Source organism: Apostichopus japonicus, chromosome 12 (assembly GCF_037975245.1).
Source record: "Apostichopus japonicus isolate 1M-3 chromosome 12, ASM3797524v1, whole genome shotgun sequence".
In the NCBI taxonomy this organism is placed as follows: Eukaryota; Metazoa; Echinodermata; class Holothuroidea; order Aspidochirotida; family Stichopodidae; genus Apostichopus; species Apostichopus japonicus.
In genome coordinates, this window is record NC_092572.1 from 4,603,211 (window position 1) to 4,619,257 (window position 16,047).

Consider the following 16,047-nt stretch of genomic DNA (forward strand, 5'->3'; position numbering starts at 1 on the left):
CATCATGTATTGTGAGTGCGCTATACTACCACACACAGTGCCCAACACAGTCACATGTGTCGTGTCAGTTCAGGGGATCTTTAAGAAAACAATGTACAGCAACGCCCAGTATTGTATTGTGCCGAATTAAGTACTATAAAGCAAATACGCTTGGGTGCACTCGGCGCTTGAGGGCTCTATATGAGATATTTATCCATAGTGCAATACCATAGGGGTCCTGAATGTTGTCTTGTTTTCACGATCGTAGTTCATACTTAATTAACTTATGAACAACATCATTTAAATCCGTCTGGTATGCGCTTCGCATATAACATAGGGCATGGAGTAGCAATTGTGTCATGTTTTCATGCAATTCTTTACATATGGATGACAAATGGATTAAATGATTCACAACCAATGTGATACCTTTAAATTTTAAAGGGATCGTTTGCCTGTATTGTGTAGGCTAGACTAGGCCCGAAGGAGGGACACAGTTTCACCGTCTAGCCTATAACCCCAGTTCCTGAACGAACATCATTCGGACTATCGGGCTGGTCAGCCTGACTTTTGCGATCCGCGATATTTTCAGATGTGTTGACCAAAGGAAGTAAGAAAATGTCTCAAGACACATAAAATAATCGGAATCCGGGCTCATATTAATTACCACTACCAGCTAGGCATGTGTCTAGGTTACCTGTATTATTACGTAACTATTCTAACTAAGTAAGGAATTAGTAAGCCAGTACTGAAACGTTTTAATGTCAAAGTTTGACTAGGTTGGCTTATTGGACAATAGTTACGCCTTCTATTTGTAACGCTACAGATGATGAATAAAACCGCAATATCAAGTTTACTAGGCCTAATATTCGAGCTAGGCTGGTACTAATGACCGAGTTAGCGTTAGCCTAAGCTATAGACTATAATAGCCTAGGCAGTAACAGGTACAAGTAACATGCTAGGTAGGCCTAAGTATGACTAAGATATTAGTAATTAGTATTACTATTTTATTTTTAGTAGCTAAGGCCAATAGCCTACTGAATAAAAGCCACTACAAACCAGAATATATACAACATAACTGCCAGTTGAACAAGGATGGCATTCTTGCTTGTTCAAATAATTGGTTGGATCATAATCATTGTGCAGTACTGCCAGTAGTAATTTTAATAGCATATAGACCTAGGGCCTACATATGATAACCAATGGAAGCATTTAATATGGCCTATCATCTATAGTATTAGTAATAGTAATAAGCATTAGTAGTCTGCCAGTCATACCTTATTGTCCAGACATCCCCCTCTGAGAGTCTCAGGGGTGTCAGCTATATTAAAATATGGACCTCATTCACAGACAGACAAGTGGAATAGACTTAACTCCCCACCATGTCCCACCTTTAAGCTTTAAACTCTGAATCCCTTGGTCATTTGTTTCCCTGTACTTTATTAACAGCGTGGCTTTGCAAAGATGGCGAATCGACGGAGGGGATGTACCTCACCTATGGTTTTGCGTGAACTTCCATTATCCAGAGGTAAGCTTTGTCATGTAAGCTTAGGCTAGATGTGAAGTCCACACAATATTAACTGACCCGCCCTTTCACACTGATAGTGTGTTTCCACTGCTTTTTGTATTGGTGAGGGGGGGGGGGGGACCAGATTGGTAACCAGATTGGCAACCATAATTATCATGAATAATAATCATTTATTTGTGTTTTGCTCTCATTCCATAGTCAATGTTATTCTAGATTATATGGTACATAATGCACGGTTTGCTTTGACTAGAATTTGTTAATTTGCATAAATATATAGTGCTTTCAATGAATTATTTTCATTAATAGCTTCCATTAATTGCTGTTTTCTTTTATTGCCGTCTTGAATCCATCCAGCACCTCTCACCGTACCGATAAGACTTGTCTAGACTTGTTTTCTACCCTCTCCTTAAATGCATGCTGTTGCACTGTTTACGATACAACCTGCTTTAAACATTATTCTTTGCACACACATTTGATCATTCAGTGACCAGTACGTCAAACATCGGCAGTCCAAGGATGGGATCACCAACCCGTACCTCTCTGACCGAATTGGAGAGCCCCATGTGTTCCCCCGTGACATACCTGTATGGTACAGCCAACGTAGCCAGGAGACGGCTGCAACTGCATGGTAAGAATAATAAACATCAATCTGTATGTTATACAACTATTCCCTGTACCATCGTGTTGAAGTCAAACTTGAAAAAATGAAACAGAAGTCAAATGAGGGGTCATCCATGTGAAAACTTGAAGCAACAGTTACTGCAACTCACAAAGTAATTTCCTTCAAAGTATCATTTTATACACTGATTAGTCCCTATCCATTAAGAAAGCATTATTTTATACCCTTATTAGTCCTCCCCCTCCCCCCCCCCACCTTTCCCTTCACGAATTTAGAGATTTGCAACAGCTCTGCAAGAAATGCTTAATGGCAATCCCGATATTCTTCCAATTTTGGGGCAATATTATGAGGGGTACTGAAAAATGAAGCAAAAGAATTTGGCATCACCCATCGGTTGATAGTAACCATCATGTTTTGATGTAGACATCTTGTTTTAACCTGTGGATGCCAGAACAAATACGGGAATTCACGTTATGAAAGTCATCCAATCCATTCCTTCCGTAGCTCTCAAATTCTTTAACCGTGCACTGTTGAATAATTTGAGACATGGTGGTTAATCGTTAATCATTGCTGGTGTCAGTATATTTTCTTCTTTTTTCTATTTTATCTTTTGTTTTCAAGCACTGTAAGAATTAAAGTTTTCTAATCTACCTTCTTAAATGCACCCAAAGATAATATATAGTCCTCAACCCCAAATATCTTTGACCACCTTTCACATAAAATGTTTCAATTTTTTGCCGGCTGTATTTTATCTACGTTCCCACACCCATGGCCCTAAATAAGTACAATTTATTTTAATAACAAGTTATGATAGTCATGTATGTAGCTAGTATTGCCAGTTGATTACCTTTAGAGACTTCAGTGACTGTTACAAATCATTGCTTAGCTTCTGATAGACTAATGTTAGCTTTAGGGAATAATATCGGCTTGTGCTAACTCTTGCATCTATATTTGGTTGTAACCATTGTTAACTTTTAAGGTGGCCCAAGCAGGTTCATCCTAAATGTTATATAATGGGTGTGGTAGTACCAAGAATAAGTCATTCCAGTTGTTACTTGATGACTAGTTAATCTCCCATGTGGTCAATCTTAAACCCTTTATGAAGCATTTTGAGCTATTCAACAGCATCTACTAATCTCTTTTGTTATAGCAAGAGTGGTTCCTGCCAGGTACAAGCCTTGTATTACAGTATGTACAATATATATAATCAACTTCTGAACAGGGTTGAACAGGAAGCAAACCACTCTATTATCAAACCTTTCATTTAAACAGGATATAAGTTCCTGTTAGACTGCTTTCATCCATTGAACTTATACTGATGTCTGTTTGAAGTTCAGGAGACAATCAGCATGTATCTAGTTTTTGATTGATCAATTCTTCTACGACCTTTAGCGTGTGTGTGTGTACTTGATGTCCTAGCTTGTAAAACATGATATCTCAACAAGGGAATATGTGATTGATGTCATACTTAGTATACTTTTGGTCAGGGTCAGTAGATGATCCCTTCTGTTTTTGTAGGGATATCGTGCATATTAATGAGTGGGCAGGGCTTAATGTAAAATTCTGTGATATGTTGATATCTCTTCAACCGTATGTCCGATGTAATTCATACTTGGTATGGTGATTTAACTACTTAGTAAGTACCCATTCTTTGCAACAACAACTTTGACCTCATTAATATTCATGAGTGGATGGGGGGCTTAATGGAAAATTTTCAAGAACAACTTGTATAAAACATCTCAACAAATACAAGTTAAATCAATGTCATACTTGGTATGTAGATGCCCCATGGTGTGTAGATGTGCCCTATTGTTCTTGCCTCCCATCTTGTGAATATTAAGTAGTGGGCAGGGCTTAACATAAACGTCTTAAAATGTCAATTTCACTGCAATCGTATGTGTAATTTAGTTTATACTCGGTATTGTGATGCTATGTAACTGCATAGTAGATACATGTCCTTTCAACAACAATTTCTACCTCATTAATATTCATAGTATTAGTAGTTGGAGCTTATTTGGTAATTGTCAAGAACAGCTTGTAAACAATGATGCTGAATGTAAAGAGGAATTTCCTGAGGTGTTATACAAATTTACATTTTTAAGTGTTATAATTATCATCTATGGAATGTAATTTTACTGGCTCTTTACAACTTGTTTTGATTGCCATAAACACTTTTGTACATTTCAAAATAGTAGGGTTATGCAAGGTAAGCTGAAATACAGGGGTTTGTTACCACATAGGTTCGATACCAGAGGCATCTTTGTGACAGCATCAGAGGCAAAACATCAGCCATGGGCTGTATCTACAGCCCTTGTGAAAACATTACACTTGACAAACTTGACAATTCTCACTACATGATATGAACAACCGTTATTTCATAAGAAAAGAGATAAATGGTTTGAAACCGCCTAGAAGCGCTCGTCACATGGAAGTCAGATGCAAGGAAGAAATGGAAGATAGGGATGGCACGAGAGAATTGATCTCATTAAATATGAAAACAGTATCAACTTATTGGTCTAAGAATCCGAAATGGTAGCATTTACGGAAATTGTGAATCGTACAATAATCATCTCTGGTACCATATGAAATATAACAGGCTTATAACTGAAGATACTCCATTTTGAGCCTGGGAGACACTTACACCATTGAGGTTTGAATCATTCATATTGTGACACTTCAAAAGTTTGAATGCACCACCAGCTGAGAAATAAATAAGAACCTCAATAGTGTGTTTTCTGATATTTTTCAAGGTCAGATGGCTTTGTATTTTCAATTCTCTTTTTTTTCTAATTTTCATGGACAAGATTCTCCAGAGATATTGCCGATTGCTTCCTCTACTCCGATATCACGAAGTCCTCCACCCCTTCCGTTGAAGAGGCAGCTACGATCCAGCTCGCAGTCTCCGTGTAAGAAGAAGCCGCTGGTATCTTCTCCCGTGAAGAGCGAACCTGACGTCTCGGTTGATGAAGTCCTGTTGTGGATACAAAGCTGCAAGAGGCAGAGGACTAGTAAGGAGCAACCAATCACAGGCAAGCTAGAGAAGAGACTGCACAGCCTCACAGCCGATCAACTTGCAGCGGTACTTGAAGAAGTTGTTGAGAAACACCCTCATCTTGAACAGGTAATGAGACCATTGATATTTGTCGGAGACTGAAACTATATCGAATTGGATGTACTTCTCTGTAGCTTGGTGCATTTTCCGCTGTGAAATCTCCATAATCCAGTGATCTCAAACTCACCCAATTGACACAATCTATGAATAAAAGTAATTCATACTGTAAGTATCAGTGACTTGAAAATGACAAATAACAGAATACATTGTAATTGTGAGACATTGATTTTCTGTTATAAATTAATATGTGCTTCTTAGGTCCTTTAGATAGCATGTATACCCTATATAAGTGGCCCATTGACTTAAGCAAGAAAATGTCAAAGTGATGTGGTCTCTCACCACATGCACTTCCATTTGTGTACTCTGACATCCCCCCACCCTCCCCCCCCCCCCTCAAATTAAAATTGTTTGATAACATATCCAAAAAGATGTTCTCCTGATGTTTTCTGGCACTTTTCCTGAGATCGGAGAACATTCTATATAGAGTATGCCACCTAAACTAGTACAGAAGGGAACTGAAATCTGTGCTGAGAAGAGCTAAGGAACTCTGTTGGTGCCATTACATTCTTTCTGCCACCCAGTATTTACCATGTCAATTTACCTTGATCTTCTAGGCTGCAAAGTTTGTTTAATTTTACCAACCATTTCTTACTTTCGAGGTTTTCTCTGATTGAGTTGAAAATTCAGACCATGGGTGCATACTAAAGGATATTCAATTGATTTGGAAAAATTATAGTTACCAGAAACCAATCGATTTTGCTAGAACTATTTCTGTGAATTCAGTCAAGTTGCTGCTTGTTCCAGTTCCACAGATGTCAATAAAAGATTAATAAGGAAGTTTGGTATCGACGTCTGATAACTTAGGAATGTTTCGCAATTGTCTGTCATCTTCTTAACCTCTTCTTCCCCTGTTGGTTTCTTTCTTTCTTCTCTCCATCCCTTGTCTACTAATCCCCGTACATCTTTCTCTTTGTGTTCACCATGCTCATTAACCTGTCTGTATTTTGTGCGTGTTTTTGTCCCTTCTGTTACTGTTACTTGTCATTTAGCCTTTGAAGAAGATCCTGCTAGGATTGAAACGTCAGGTCAACTTACTTTTACACATCTTCTTAACCTCTCCCTCTCTCCCTCTCTCAAAGTATCTAATAATTAGACTTTGACCAACGCTTATTTCCCTTTCTCTATTGTTTTACTTTCTTGAATGATTACAGGATGTCATCAAGTTACTACCAGAGCCAGATATTTCCCATCACCTCTCGCAGCTGTCCGATCTCCTCCATAACATCTACAGATCTCTGCCGAGGCAGAGACTCTGCTCCAGTAGAAGTCCATTCTCCTACAGACGTGTCAAGTCACACATATTTACTTTCAAGGTAACATTTTATTTTTTATGTACCCTGATTTTATTTTGATCTGAACTTTTAGAGAACTTTTAGAAAGTATTGCGCTAAAAAGAATTCATGCAGTGTTTAGGGATGTGCCCACGCTGAGTGGCCCCGCCCAGCAATAAACATTACCTCCCAACACTGTCCCTAAAAATCGTGAATCCCGCCCAGCACTATTATCATCTAAAATCCTGACATTCGTAACATTATATTCAACATTAATTGGGCCACATGTATCCTCGTTTCCCCCCATTTGTCAAATTCACGTAAACACAGGTGCGGAGATATGGAGTAGGCGTGGCTTTAATCTGCAGCATGCAGTATCACACTACACTAGCTCTGTATACAACTTCAAAAATAAAAAAATGTCACCCTTCCCCTTAGACCTTTCCCCCAGAATGGCGATCGGTATACCCAGCACTCAGGAAATCCTGGGCACATCCCTGAGTGTTTTTGATTTGTTCTGGTCAAGATATGTTGCGGTATAACCATGGTTTCCTTTTTTATTAAGATGTTTCATATTTTTGGCAAACCTTGTGGGAATCTAAAGAAGCCTTACGTTGTCTCCTTCCATTGTATACAAAACGTTTACCTTTTGCTACATAAATATGTATGTTATCTTTACCCAAGGGGAAGGATTGGTAGTTGTGAAGTAATTGATTTTTGTCATATTTCATTAATGTGTCCCTTGGGTAGTAAGTACTGGGTGCTCCTCTAAACAAGATGTATCCAGGTATTGGATGTCACCGACAGTAATCGTAATTCGTTTCTCTTCCGACAGAAATTCTGCATTTCACAAGGCCGCCATTTTCTTGCCTGTGAGACCTGGCAGACAGCTGTTGAATATTCATTAGCCGCATGGCAACAAGCGAGCTATTTACCAAAGTGAGTGCATTTGTCCAAGTTTGTAAATAATATTACCCTGAGCATCCTTTATTCTAAGCACATGTGGTTTGTGCACTTTTTCAATAAGTATACGTTTGCTTTATGTAATGAAAATACAAAAGTAAAAAAATATATATTTTGTAATAAAAAATCTAATTCAAACATAGAGAACAGAAGAGAACTTAACTAAGCCAGAAAGAGCAGGCCTTGGTCTCTGGGAGGCTGAAACACATGAAAATAATTTCTTTAAATTGTTATAGATGACAAGGCACAGGAGGATCTCACAGTTTTGTTTTGATTACACTTGTTGTTGTTGTTTTGTTATTATATGTTTAGTCCTTTTGTTTTAATTTTTTTTTAATCCTTTATCAATTCTCTTAGCTTTCTTTTTCTGATATCATGTAAAGTATCTGTCCCATTCATGGGAATTATGATGCTTCACTTGCTGAAGTATGGTCATTGTGATGATGTGTAAGAGGTCAAGGGCTGAGGTCACAGGGGGTCAATTGGACAAGAGTGCATTCATACTTTGTTTTTCTAGACAGCCCCTTTTCTCAATTGATAAAGTATTTCTTTCTTTGTTAATTCCACAGATGGGATTGTCCTGTCCACAACAGACTCAAAGCAGGTTGTATGAGAGGCCTTGCAGGGATTTGTGTGGAAGGCCTTAGTAATGGCACCTACACACTTCCATACTTGAATCAGCTGAGAACTAGGTAGGTGGTAACTTTGATCAGTGGAATTTATGATGTATTTAACATTACCCCATGTAGATGAGGCATCAGCTTAATAGATTGTCCAGGTCAACCATGGTTAGAATAATATTTATAATGCTATGGAATGACAGTCTCTGTTTTTTAGATTTGTGGCAAAAAGACATAATTATATAATATACAATGTGAAGGGAGAAATTCCCATGTATAAACCCAGCATTATCAAGTAGCGTAACACCTATGGGCTCAGACCGTGCTGAGCCAGGGGGCCCTGACCAAAAGGGTGCCCCTCGCTATACTGATGCATTACTGAAATTATTGAAAGTCAAAATCCTAAGACATGAGATCTCAAAATAAACGATGTCTAAATGCAACTTGAAACGCCTGTGAAGCATCTTTTCCGACGATCTAGGAGTATTTTTTGGCCAAAAAAAAAATTGTGGTACGCTCCGCGCAAACTGATGGTGGCGGCCGCTTAGATAGTATCAAGTAGTGTGTTACACCTACATGACCTACTGATCCCCCACCCCACCTTGTCTACATTTCTGCGGAGGCGCTTGCTTGGACCTTCTGATAAGGGGCCCTTTGGGCCAGGAGCCGGGGCCCCTAAGCACATCGTTACGTCACTGGCATTATCCATAGTTCTAAATATACATAATTTACTGGAGCATTGAGAAAAGGAAGTAGAGGATAGGTGAAACTGTTGGCACTCTGTGTAGATTTGATTTGCAAAGAGGGGTGAGTTACAGACTGTAACAGCTGTAACGGTGAACAATCACCACATGAAGAAAACAAATATCTTTGGCATGCAGAGAACATTTTTTATTCGATGAACATAGTGACCTTGAGAGGTCTAGTTGTAACAAGATTGTGTTGCCCAAATCCATGGGAGGCTTTGTCAGTGAGGAACAAGATTTTAAAACAGATGAAGAGTGGGAATATTTAAGGTTCAAATTTTATGAAGCATGTAATAACAATTGTAATTGTAGCAGCTGTCTTGTGCACACAACATTACAACTGCATTTGAATGTTTGGGAGACCATGAAGAAGTGAACTGGCATAATCACGTCTGGCAGAAAGAACGGTGTACTATGGTCATCAAATTAAAAGTGGCTTCAATTAGAAACGTCCTGAAATGAATCATATTGTGGAGAAACGAGTACATTCGAGGTACAGTGTCCGAGGAATATTTTTCAATATGATGTCGATACTAATAGCCAGATTGTTAAGGTGAATGCAGATCAAAACAACATTGAGGTGAAGCAATCGAGCAGGCTGTTTATCAAAGCGAAAGGGATTAAAAAGAACCTTGTATAATTTGTACGTCCATTTAGTTTTAACTTAAACAGTCACTGAACAGTGCGTTGTTAAGTGACTTTGAAATATTAAAATCCCTTGTCATTTGTTTCCAGTTTATCAACAACTGAAAAAAGTAAAACGTTTCACATTTCTCTGAGATGTCTTAGACTCTCATGTCTTTTATTTTGAATGTTTTCGAATCTCATTTAATATTGCTCCATATCATATATGTCATAGTAACTTGCATTGTAAAAGCTTGTGTCTTACATATCGATCAACATTGTTTAGTGAAGTGTGATATAGTGGTCTGAGCAGACTCAATACCTCGCTGGACGTACAAGTCTGTCCTTGAAGGGTGACCAGTTACTTAACATTAAAAGCGGTCTTTACATTAAAAGCAACCTTTACATTAAAAGCGGTCTTCACATTAAGAGCAGTCTGTTATACCTACCATCGTACACTGCAGCAGTGGAAGACCAACTTTGCCATTCAAAACACCAAAAGAGTGCACAGGTTACATTGGAACACGAGCATGATTTGTCACAAAATTCCTCCGTTTCGATGAAGTCGCTGATCATATACCTTGTATAAAATGGGATACAGATAGGGTCTCCAATAGACTAGATTCTATCATGGAAAGAGTCACCCATATAATGCATCCTGCAATAATAATAATATGTGCTATTTATAAAGTGCTTTCCAATAAAATCTCAAAGAGCTGTACAGAAATAAATACCTAAAAGATACCAAACAATACAAAAAATTGCACCAGGTAACTAAAACTAGCAATACAAAGAATGAAAAGGAATAATTAAAAACATAAGAGGAAATATTTACATTACATTACAAGTATAAAGTGTTCATATTAAACATTTAAAAAACATGTGTTTTCAAACCCTTTTAAAATGATTAAGATTAGTTAAAGATCGGATATTTCCTGGAAGACTGTTCCAAATCATGGGGGCAGCTGCTGTGAAAGATTTCTCCCCGTAGTAGAAGTAGAAGGCCTTATTATTTCTACAGAAGAGGAAGAACATGGCAAAGAATTTACATCTTTCAAAATCTCTTTGGAATGTAGCAAATATCCCAGTTTCACATCTTGATTCTCGTTTCCTCTCTTGCAGGTTAAAGGTCATCAGAGATACGTCTAACGAGTTTGATGCTTGTCTACGAAAGTTGGAGCTAGTCTCGGAAAGGACGCCCTCTACAAGCAGATGATACTGAAAATAATTCACCGAAATGTATTCCAGGTTGGAAAATGAATTTTGGACAAGTTTAGGAAAACCTAAACATTTTGACGTTATAAGTTTTTCGACAATTTGTTCCGACTGTGACGATGAAAGGTTATTTTATGAGGAATTTTTTTTTTAATGTTCTGTGTAAATTTGGTTGGAAAAGAAAATGACAATTTCATTTGGAGCAATGTTAGTTTTCTGTCAATTTTGAATATTTTTGAAGGAGTATTTGTTGTTATTGTAAGATTGATAGTTTTGGGCATGTTGATATGTCAACGATTGGATGAATAATTGAAGAATGACAATATATTATTATTTGGAGGTTTTCAATTTTGTTGGTTTGTTGCTAGTTGCAATTCCATGCATAACACTGGAAACCAATAGCTCATGTTATTATTTTAGAAACCTCAAACTAAAGTCACGATAGCAAGTTTAAACCCATAAACAAGTACCAACCCCTTAAACAAAACTTTAAGTAAATTGGATGGTACAGCAAGGAATAAACTATCATAACAAGCGATACGCCACAGACCAAAGTGAAACTTTACATATTTCGGGTCATACAGCAAGTAATGAACTACTGTACCGAAGTGACTCACCACAGACTGAGGTAATACTTTAAGCTAGCTGATTGTGCATCAAGTCATAAACTACCATACCAAGCGATACACCACAGACCAAAGTGAAACTTTAAGTAAATTGAATCATACAGCAGGTAATCAACTACGATACCTAAGTGACTCACCACAGACTGAGGTAATACTTTAAGCTAGCTGATTGTGCATCAAGTCATAAACTACCATACCAAGCAATACACCACAGACCAAAGTGAAACTTTAAGTAAATTGGATCGTACAGCAAGTAATAAATTACCCTTCCAAGTCATTCGTTAAAGTGAAGGGGATATTTCGATGATATGCTCTGAAATTGGTGGTGTTGTACCATTAATGTGCCTTAAACATGTTAAATTATAATAATTATAATAATTTATGATTCATATATATCCAGGAAACTGCATGTAGATTATTTTTGTTTAGAAAATTGCTACTGTTTCTGATGGCACAAACATTCCTTATCCATCGATTTACAAGGTGCCTAAAACTTTTTAACATTCCAAGTAGTTTCGACTCTGTCAGTGTGGAATACATGTGTTGTCGTGGTGATTGGTTTGTTCCATAATACTGTATCTGTGCATGGTTATATGCAAGCTTTACAGGGACATTAGTTGAAGTTAGATGGTTGAGGGATAAAATAGATGGCTTCAAGGATTAATCAATAAGCAGATTATGACAGCCCGTGATTTCTTTTCTACCTTGGGGACAAAAACTTTTATCCTAACACACTGTAACATACGCAAACTGGAGCCTATACCGCAACTTTTGCAAAGTTCATTTTTTTTACCCCAGGCTCATCCCTGATCTAGCATAATGACATTATAGAACACATTCTGCATTCCAGGTCCTGTAAATGTCATTACTCCCGATAAATGTTGTCATTTTTCTTATGCTGATTTACCCTTTCAAAGTTTTGGTTAAGTTGTTGGTTCTATAACTGAAATGTTGAAGTGGCCACTTTGTGAATTGGGAGTTTGGTAACGACACAAGATATCGGTAAAGCATGAAACACCGAGGGGGGGGGGGGGGGTAAACCTTGATTGAATGTTACTATGAAAACAGTAATAAGTTTACAACTGGTATTAGCTTTATTCCTTAGTTTTCTCACATTATCCTGTTTATAGATCTTTCATGATAAAGATATGTCAAAATTCAGAAATAAAATGACAAAAACGAAATCTTTTCTTCATAAAGCCTTTCATATTTTGTTGCTATATTTTCAAGAAACATATTCATACATGTATAAAATCTCTACTGTGCGTTGAATCAGCTTCAGTCTGCAGCATAACTGATCTATGTGCTACCGTTAGAGGAAAGACATGGCCCAAGGTACATAAGAGTGTAGCCCAAAATGTCACCAGAAATGGTGGCTAAACTATCCAGTGGAGGTTGTACGAACACTTACAGGAGACATAATTTCACCCCACTCTCCGCCTCTACCCTTCCTCGTTCCCACCTTCCTAACCTGCCGTGTGTTAGAGTATATGACAGTTTAGGAATAACAGAAATAGAAAATTTATGAACGCTGGTATTCTTCATAATTATATATTATCTTCATAATTATGTTATTTAATGGGTATTCACTGTCTGGACTTGGTTAAAATATGATCATTAGTCATTTTCTTTTTTTAAGTACGATGAAGACATCCTAATAATAATAATAATAATTAATGTATTTAAAAGCGATTTACATAAAAAGAATATCACAAAGCCCTTTTCATGGACAACAATAAAATGTAAAGAAATTCAAATAAAAGATACATACAGAGTAATAATAGGTTATAAAATAATCAATTCAAAATCGTCTTTCATAAATTCGCCTCGGAATGCACAATTTCACGACTCTGATTTGATTTAAGAAGGGGGTCGGCTTCAACGACCACATGGCCACCTCCTCTCTTTGTAAGATCTTTACCCCCCCCCTCTTTACCCGCCCCTCACCCTCCTGCTCCCTCCCGCCCCCACCATGATAATGCATAATCACTTCATAATGCGTGATTAATGACAGATCGATATCATTCAGGCGTAATTATTAAAATGTGAATCGAATGTCACAATAACGAAGTTGAGATAGAGGTTTTTCACTAGCTAAACGCTACCTATCACTGGATAGCTGACAAGTTGGCCTTTAATGGCACCATCAATTTTCCGTGTCATGATCGTGAAGATGTTTGGCTACTCTGGAGCCTGAAGTTTTCCTCACTTGTAAACAAACAAGGGCGGCGGAAGCACTTTTAATCTGGGGGGCACCGACGTCGAAGGGCACTTTGCAGAAATTCGATTGGACTGATGCAGCCTGATATTTAGTACCCTTATAACTCTTATTGTATTATCTTATTTGCGTATACACATCACTCCATCAACGCCCCCCCCCCCCCTCAGTGGCGGAGCTAGGGGTAATGGTCAGGGGGCGAGAATGGTCTGTAGGCCGGGGGCGCTTTCGACACTATCTAAGCGGCGCGCCACCACAGGTTGGCGCGGCCAGCGTACAGAAATATTTTGAGTAAAGATACTCCCTAGATCGCCGGAAATGAACCTTTCCGGGCCTTGCTAATTTGCAGATAAACGAAGAATAAATAGGTGTCATCGCCATTTTGTCAGAAAATTACACCAACAAAATGTGACAAATGTCAATAGGTATTTGAGAGCGCAACAAAATAGTCAATAATCGCGAATAAGTAAAAAGTGGTAAAAAGCTGAAAAGGGCGCCAGCAGTCATTTTGAGTCCGTCAGGGGGCATCCGCCCCCTCTGACTGTATGGACGCTCCGCCACTGCCCCCCCCCCCCCCCTCAAGAAAAAAATGCATACTAGCACTGCAATATCCAATGTGCAAACTGAAAACAAGGAACAAGTTTTCTCTCGAGACAAAATGAGGTTAAATCAATTTAAAGTCCAAGTCCATACACACGCGATCGATCCATGCATGAAAGCAAATGAAATATGTCAAAATACGAAAGGATGGGGTAGGTTATGGGATATTAAACTAAACTCATTCATAGTAGGCTATAAATGGCTTCTGCTTATTACAAAGTCACAATGTAATATAGCAATGTATTTTTGGAAATGTATTAGGATTTTTTTGACAAATTGAATATGCATAATGGCACTCACCAGAATGTTATAATAGAAGCCTTGTGGTAGTAAACATTTGAGTTTGACCCACAGAAATTCATTAATACTTCTAAATTAGGATTAGATCTCTTACTGAAATATCGCTGATCTAATAAGGTGATCAAGAGTACAATTTTTTATGTAGAAAAAGGGCACATTTTTATCCTGAGGAAAAGTGGGAGGGGCACGTGCCCCCTGTACCCCCCGGTTCCGCCGCCCTTGTAAACAAACCTCTTTACTCAGTAGTAAACAATTTTCGTACTCTGCTCCTGGGTGGCCTAAAGGAGTCTAAAATTGCCTGCAAGACACAAGAAACCAGATTTTGCTTGATAACATATCGAAAAAGATGTTCTACTGATGCATTTTGGCGTTTTCCCTATGATTAGGAGAACACTTGGGTGGATTGATATAGGGCAGGGTTGTCCAACCTTTTGCAGAGGAGGGCCACATTGAATGATAATGATGAAGGAGGGGGCCGCATGAACCCTACGCTTTTTTGCACGAAGCTCAAGGCAACAAAATGTGAGCTCTGCACGCGGAGCGCACTGAATTATTTTCCTTCCTGATAAAACAGATGAATAAAGTTCAGCCGCCCCCGGTCCCCCCCCCCCCCCGTCCGCTGAGAGAGTGTCACACAAACTGACCTGTAAGCAATTTTTTGGACCCACAAGGTTCGAATGATTGATTATATAGCTTCAAATTGTTATCAATAAATCTGCTCACTAAAATTTCGCACCGTAGAGCATCTCTGGCGGGCCGGACGCAACCCTGCGGCGGGCCGGACTGTGGCCCGCGGGCCGTAGGTTGGACAACCCTGATATAGAGCCTATCTGCAGGGAGTATATGCCATCATATAGTATTACCTCATGCGCTTTACTGTGCGCTATGCTGTATAGAAACATTGTCAACTTTCTGATATATAACACGTAGATAATGGACACGTTGCTAAGGGACTATTTAAAGTTTAAAAGCTAACAATTTAAAAACGAAACATGAACCGATACAAAATACCCCCCCCCCCCCCAAAAAAAAAAAATAATTCTTAGATCAATCATGCAAGGCAGTCGACAAGAGAATCTGATAAAAAGGGAAGAAATCAACTTAAATAAATTTAATCTTTGACCTATTCATATCTAGAACGTGTCGCTCTACCTCACGTACCGCAGCACTTCGTATATATATATATATATATATATATATATATATATATATAGTACATTATAAACCATCTTGTGCATGGCATGTGAGCATATATAGGCATTGTATACCACAGTTGTAGGAAGCTGCTTGGATATCAGGGAGGGGGAGAGGGGGGGTTGAAGTTGTGACAATTAGAAGTTAAGAAAAGTGTTATATAGCACATCCTCAATTCAATTAATTTCCAAGTTTCAGAAATAATAAAGAATAATTAAACCGTTTAAGGGATGCGTGAGTTATCCTGCTACCCGGCCCAATTAAACGTTACTGGTGAAGAACTGAAAATGCTTATCTATTTTTCGACAAGAGATTCGGCTGTTTGATGGCTTATACTTTGGAACACAAGACAAACCCTTTTGATCAATTCCTTTT

At 38.3% G+C, this 16,047-nt stretch overlaps 1 protein-coding gene across 2 annotated transcripts; it reads left to right on the forward strand.

Moving 5' to 3' along the window:
- Nucleotides 1-67: 67 nt before the first annotated feature.
- Nucleotides 68-12,541, forward strand: LOC139977438 (uncharacterized). 2 transcript variants are annotated; one of them, XM_071986773.1, is made up of 8 exons: nt 68-586; nt 1,426-1,504; nt 1,989-2,132; nt 4,928-5,244; nt 6,447-6,608; nt 7,402-7,505; nt 8,099-8,221; nt 10,642-12,540. In XM_071986773.1, the coding sequence occupies exons 2-8, from the start codon at nt 1,441-1,443 to the stop codon at nt 10,733-10,735; spliced, it is 1,008 nt and encodes a 335-aa protein (XP_071842874.1). In that variant the 5' UTR covers nt 68-586; nt 1,426-1,440; the 3' UTR covers nt 10,736-12,540. The 2 variants fall into 2 exon arrangements, with proteins under 2 accessions (XP_071842874.1, XP_071842875.1); XM_071986774.1 differs by lacking the exon at nt 68-586 and having other exon boundaries at nt 10,642-12,541.
- The last annotated feature ends 3,506 nt before the right edge of the window (nt 12,542-16,047 follow it).

What these genes read in the sequence shown, in the direction of transcription:
- LOC139977438 (XM_071986773.1), top strand. Translation starts at nt 1,441, where the DNA reads ATGGCGAATCGACGGAGGGGATGTACCTCACCTATGGTTTTGCGTGAA. An exon ending in GAGACGGCTGCAACTGCATG is followed by an intron (nt 2,133 to 4,927) that starts GTAAGAATAATA and finishes TTCATGGACAAG; the next exon opens with ATTCTCCAGAGATATTGCCG. An exon ending in TTGAATCAGCTGAGAACTAG is followed by an intron (nt 8,222 to 10,641) that starts GTAGGTGGTAAC and finishes CCTCTCTTGCAG; the next exon opens with GTTAAAGGTCATCAGAGATA.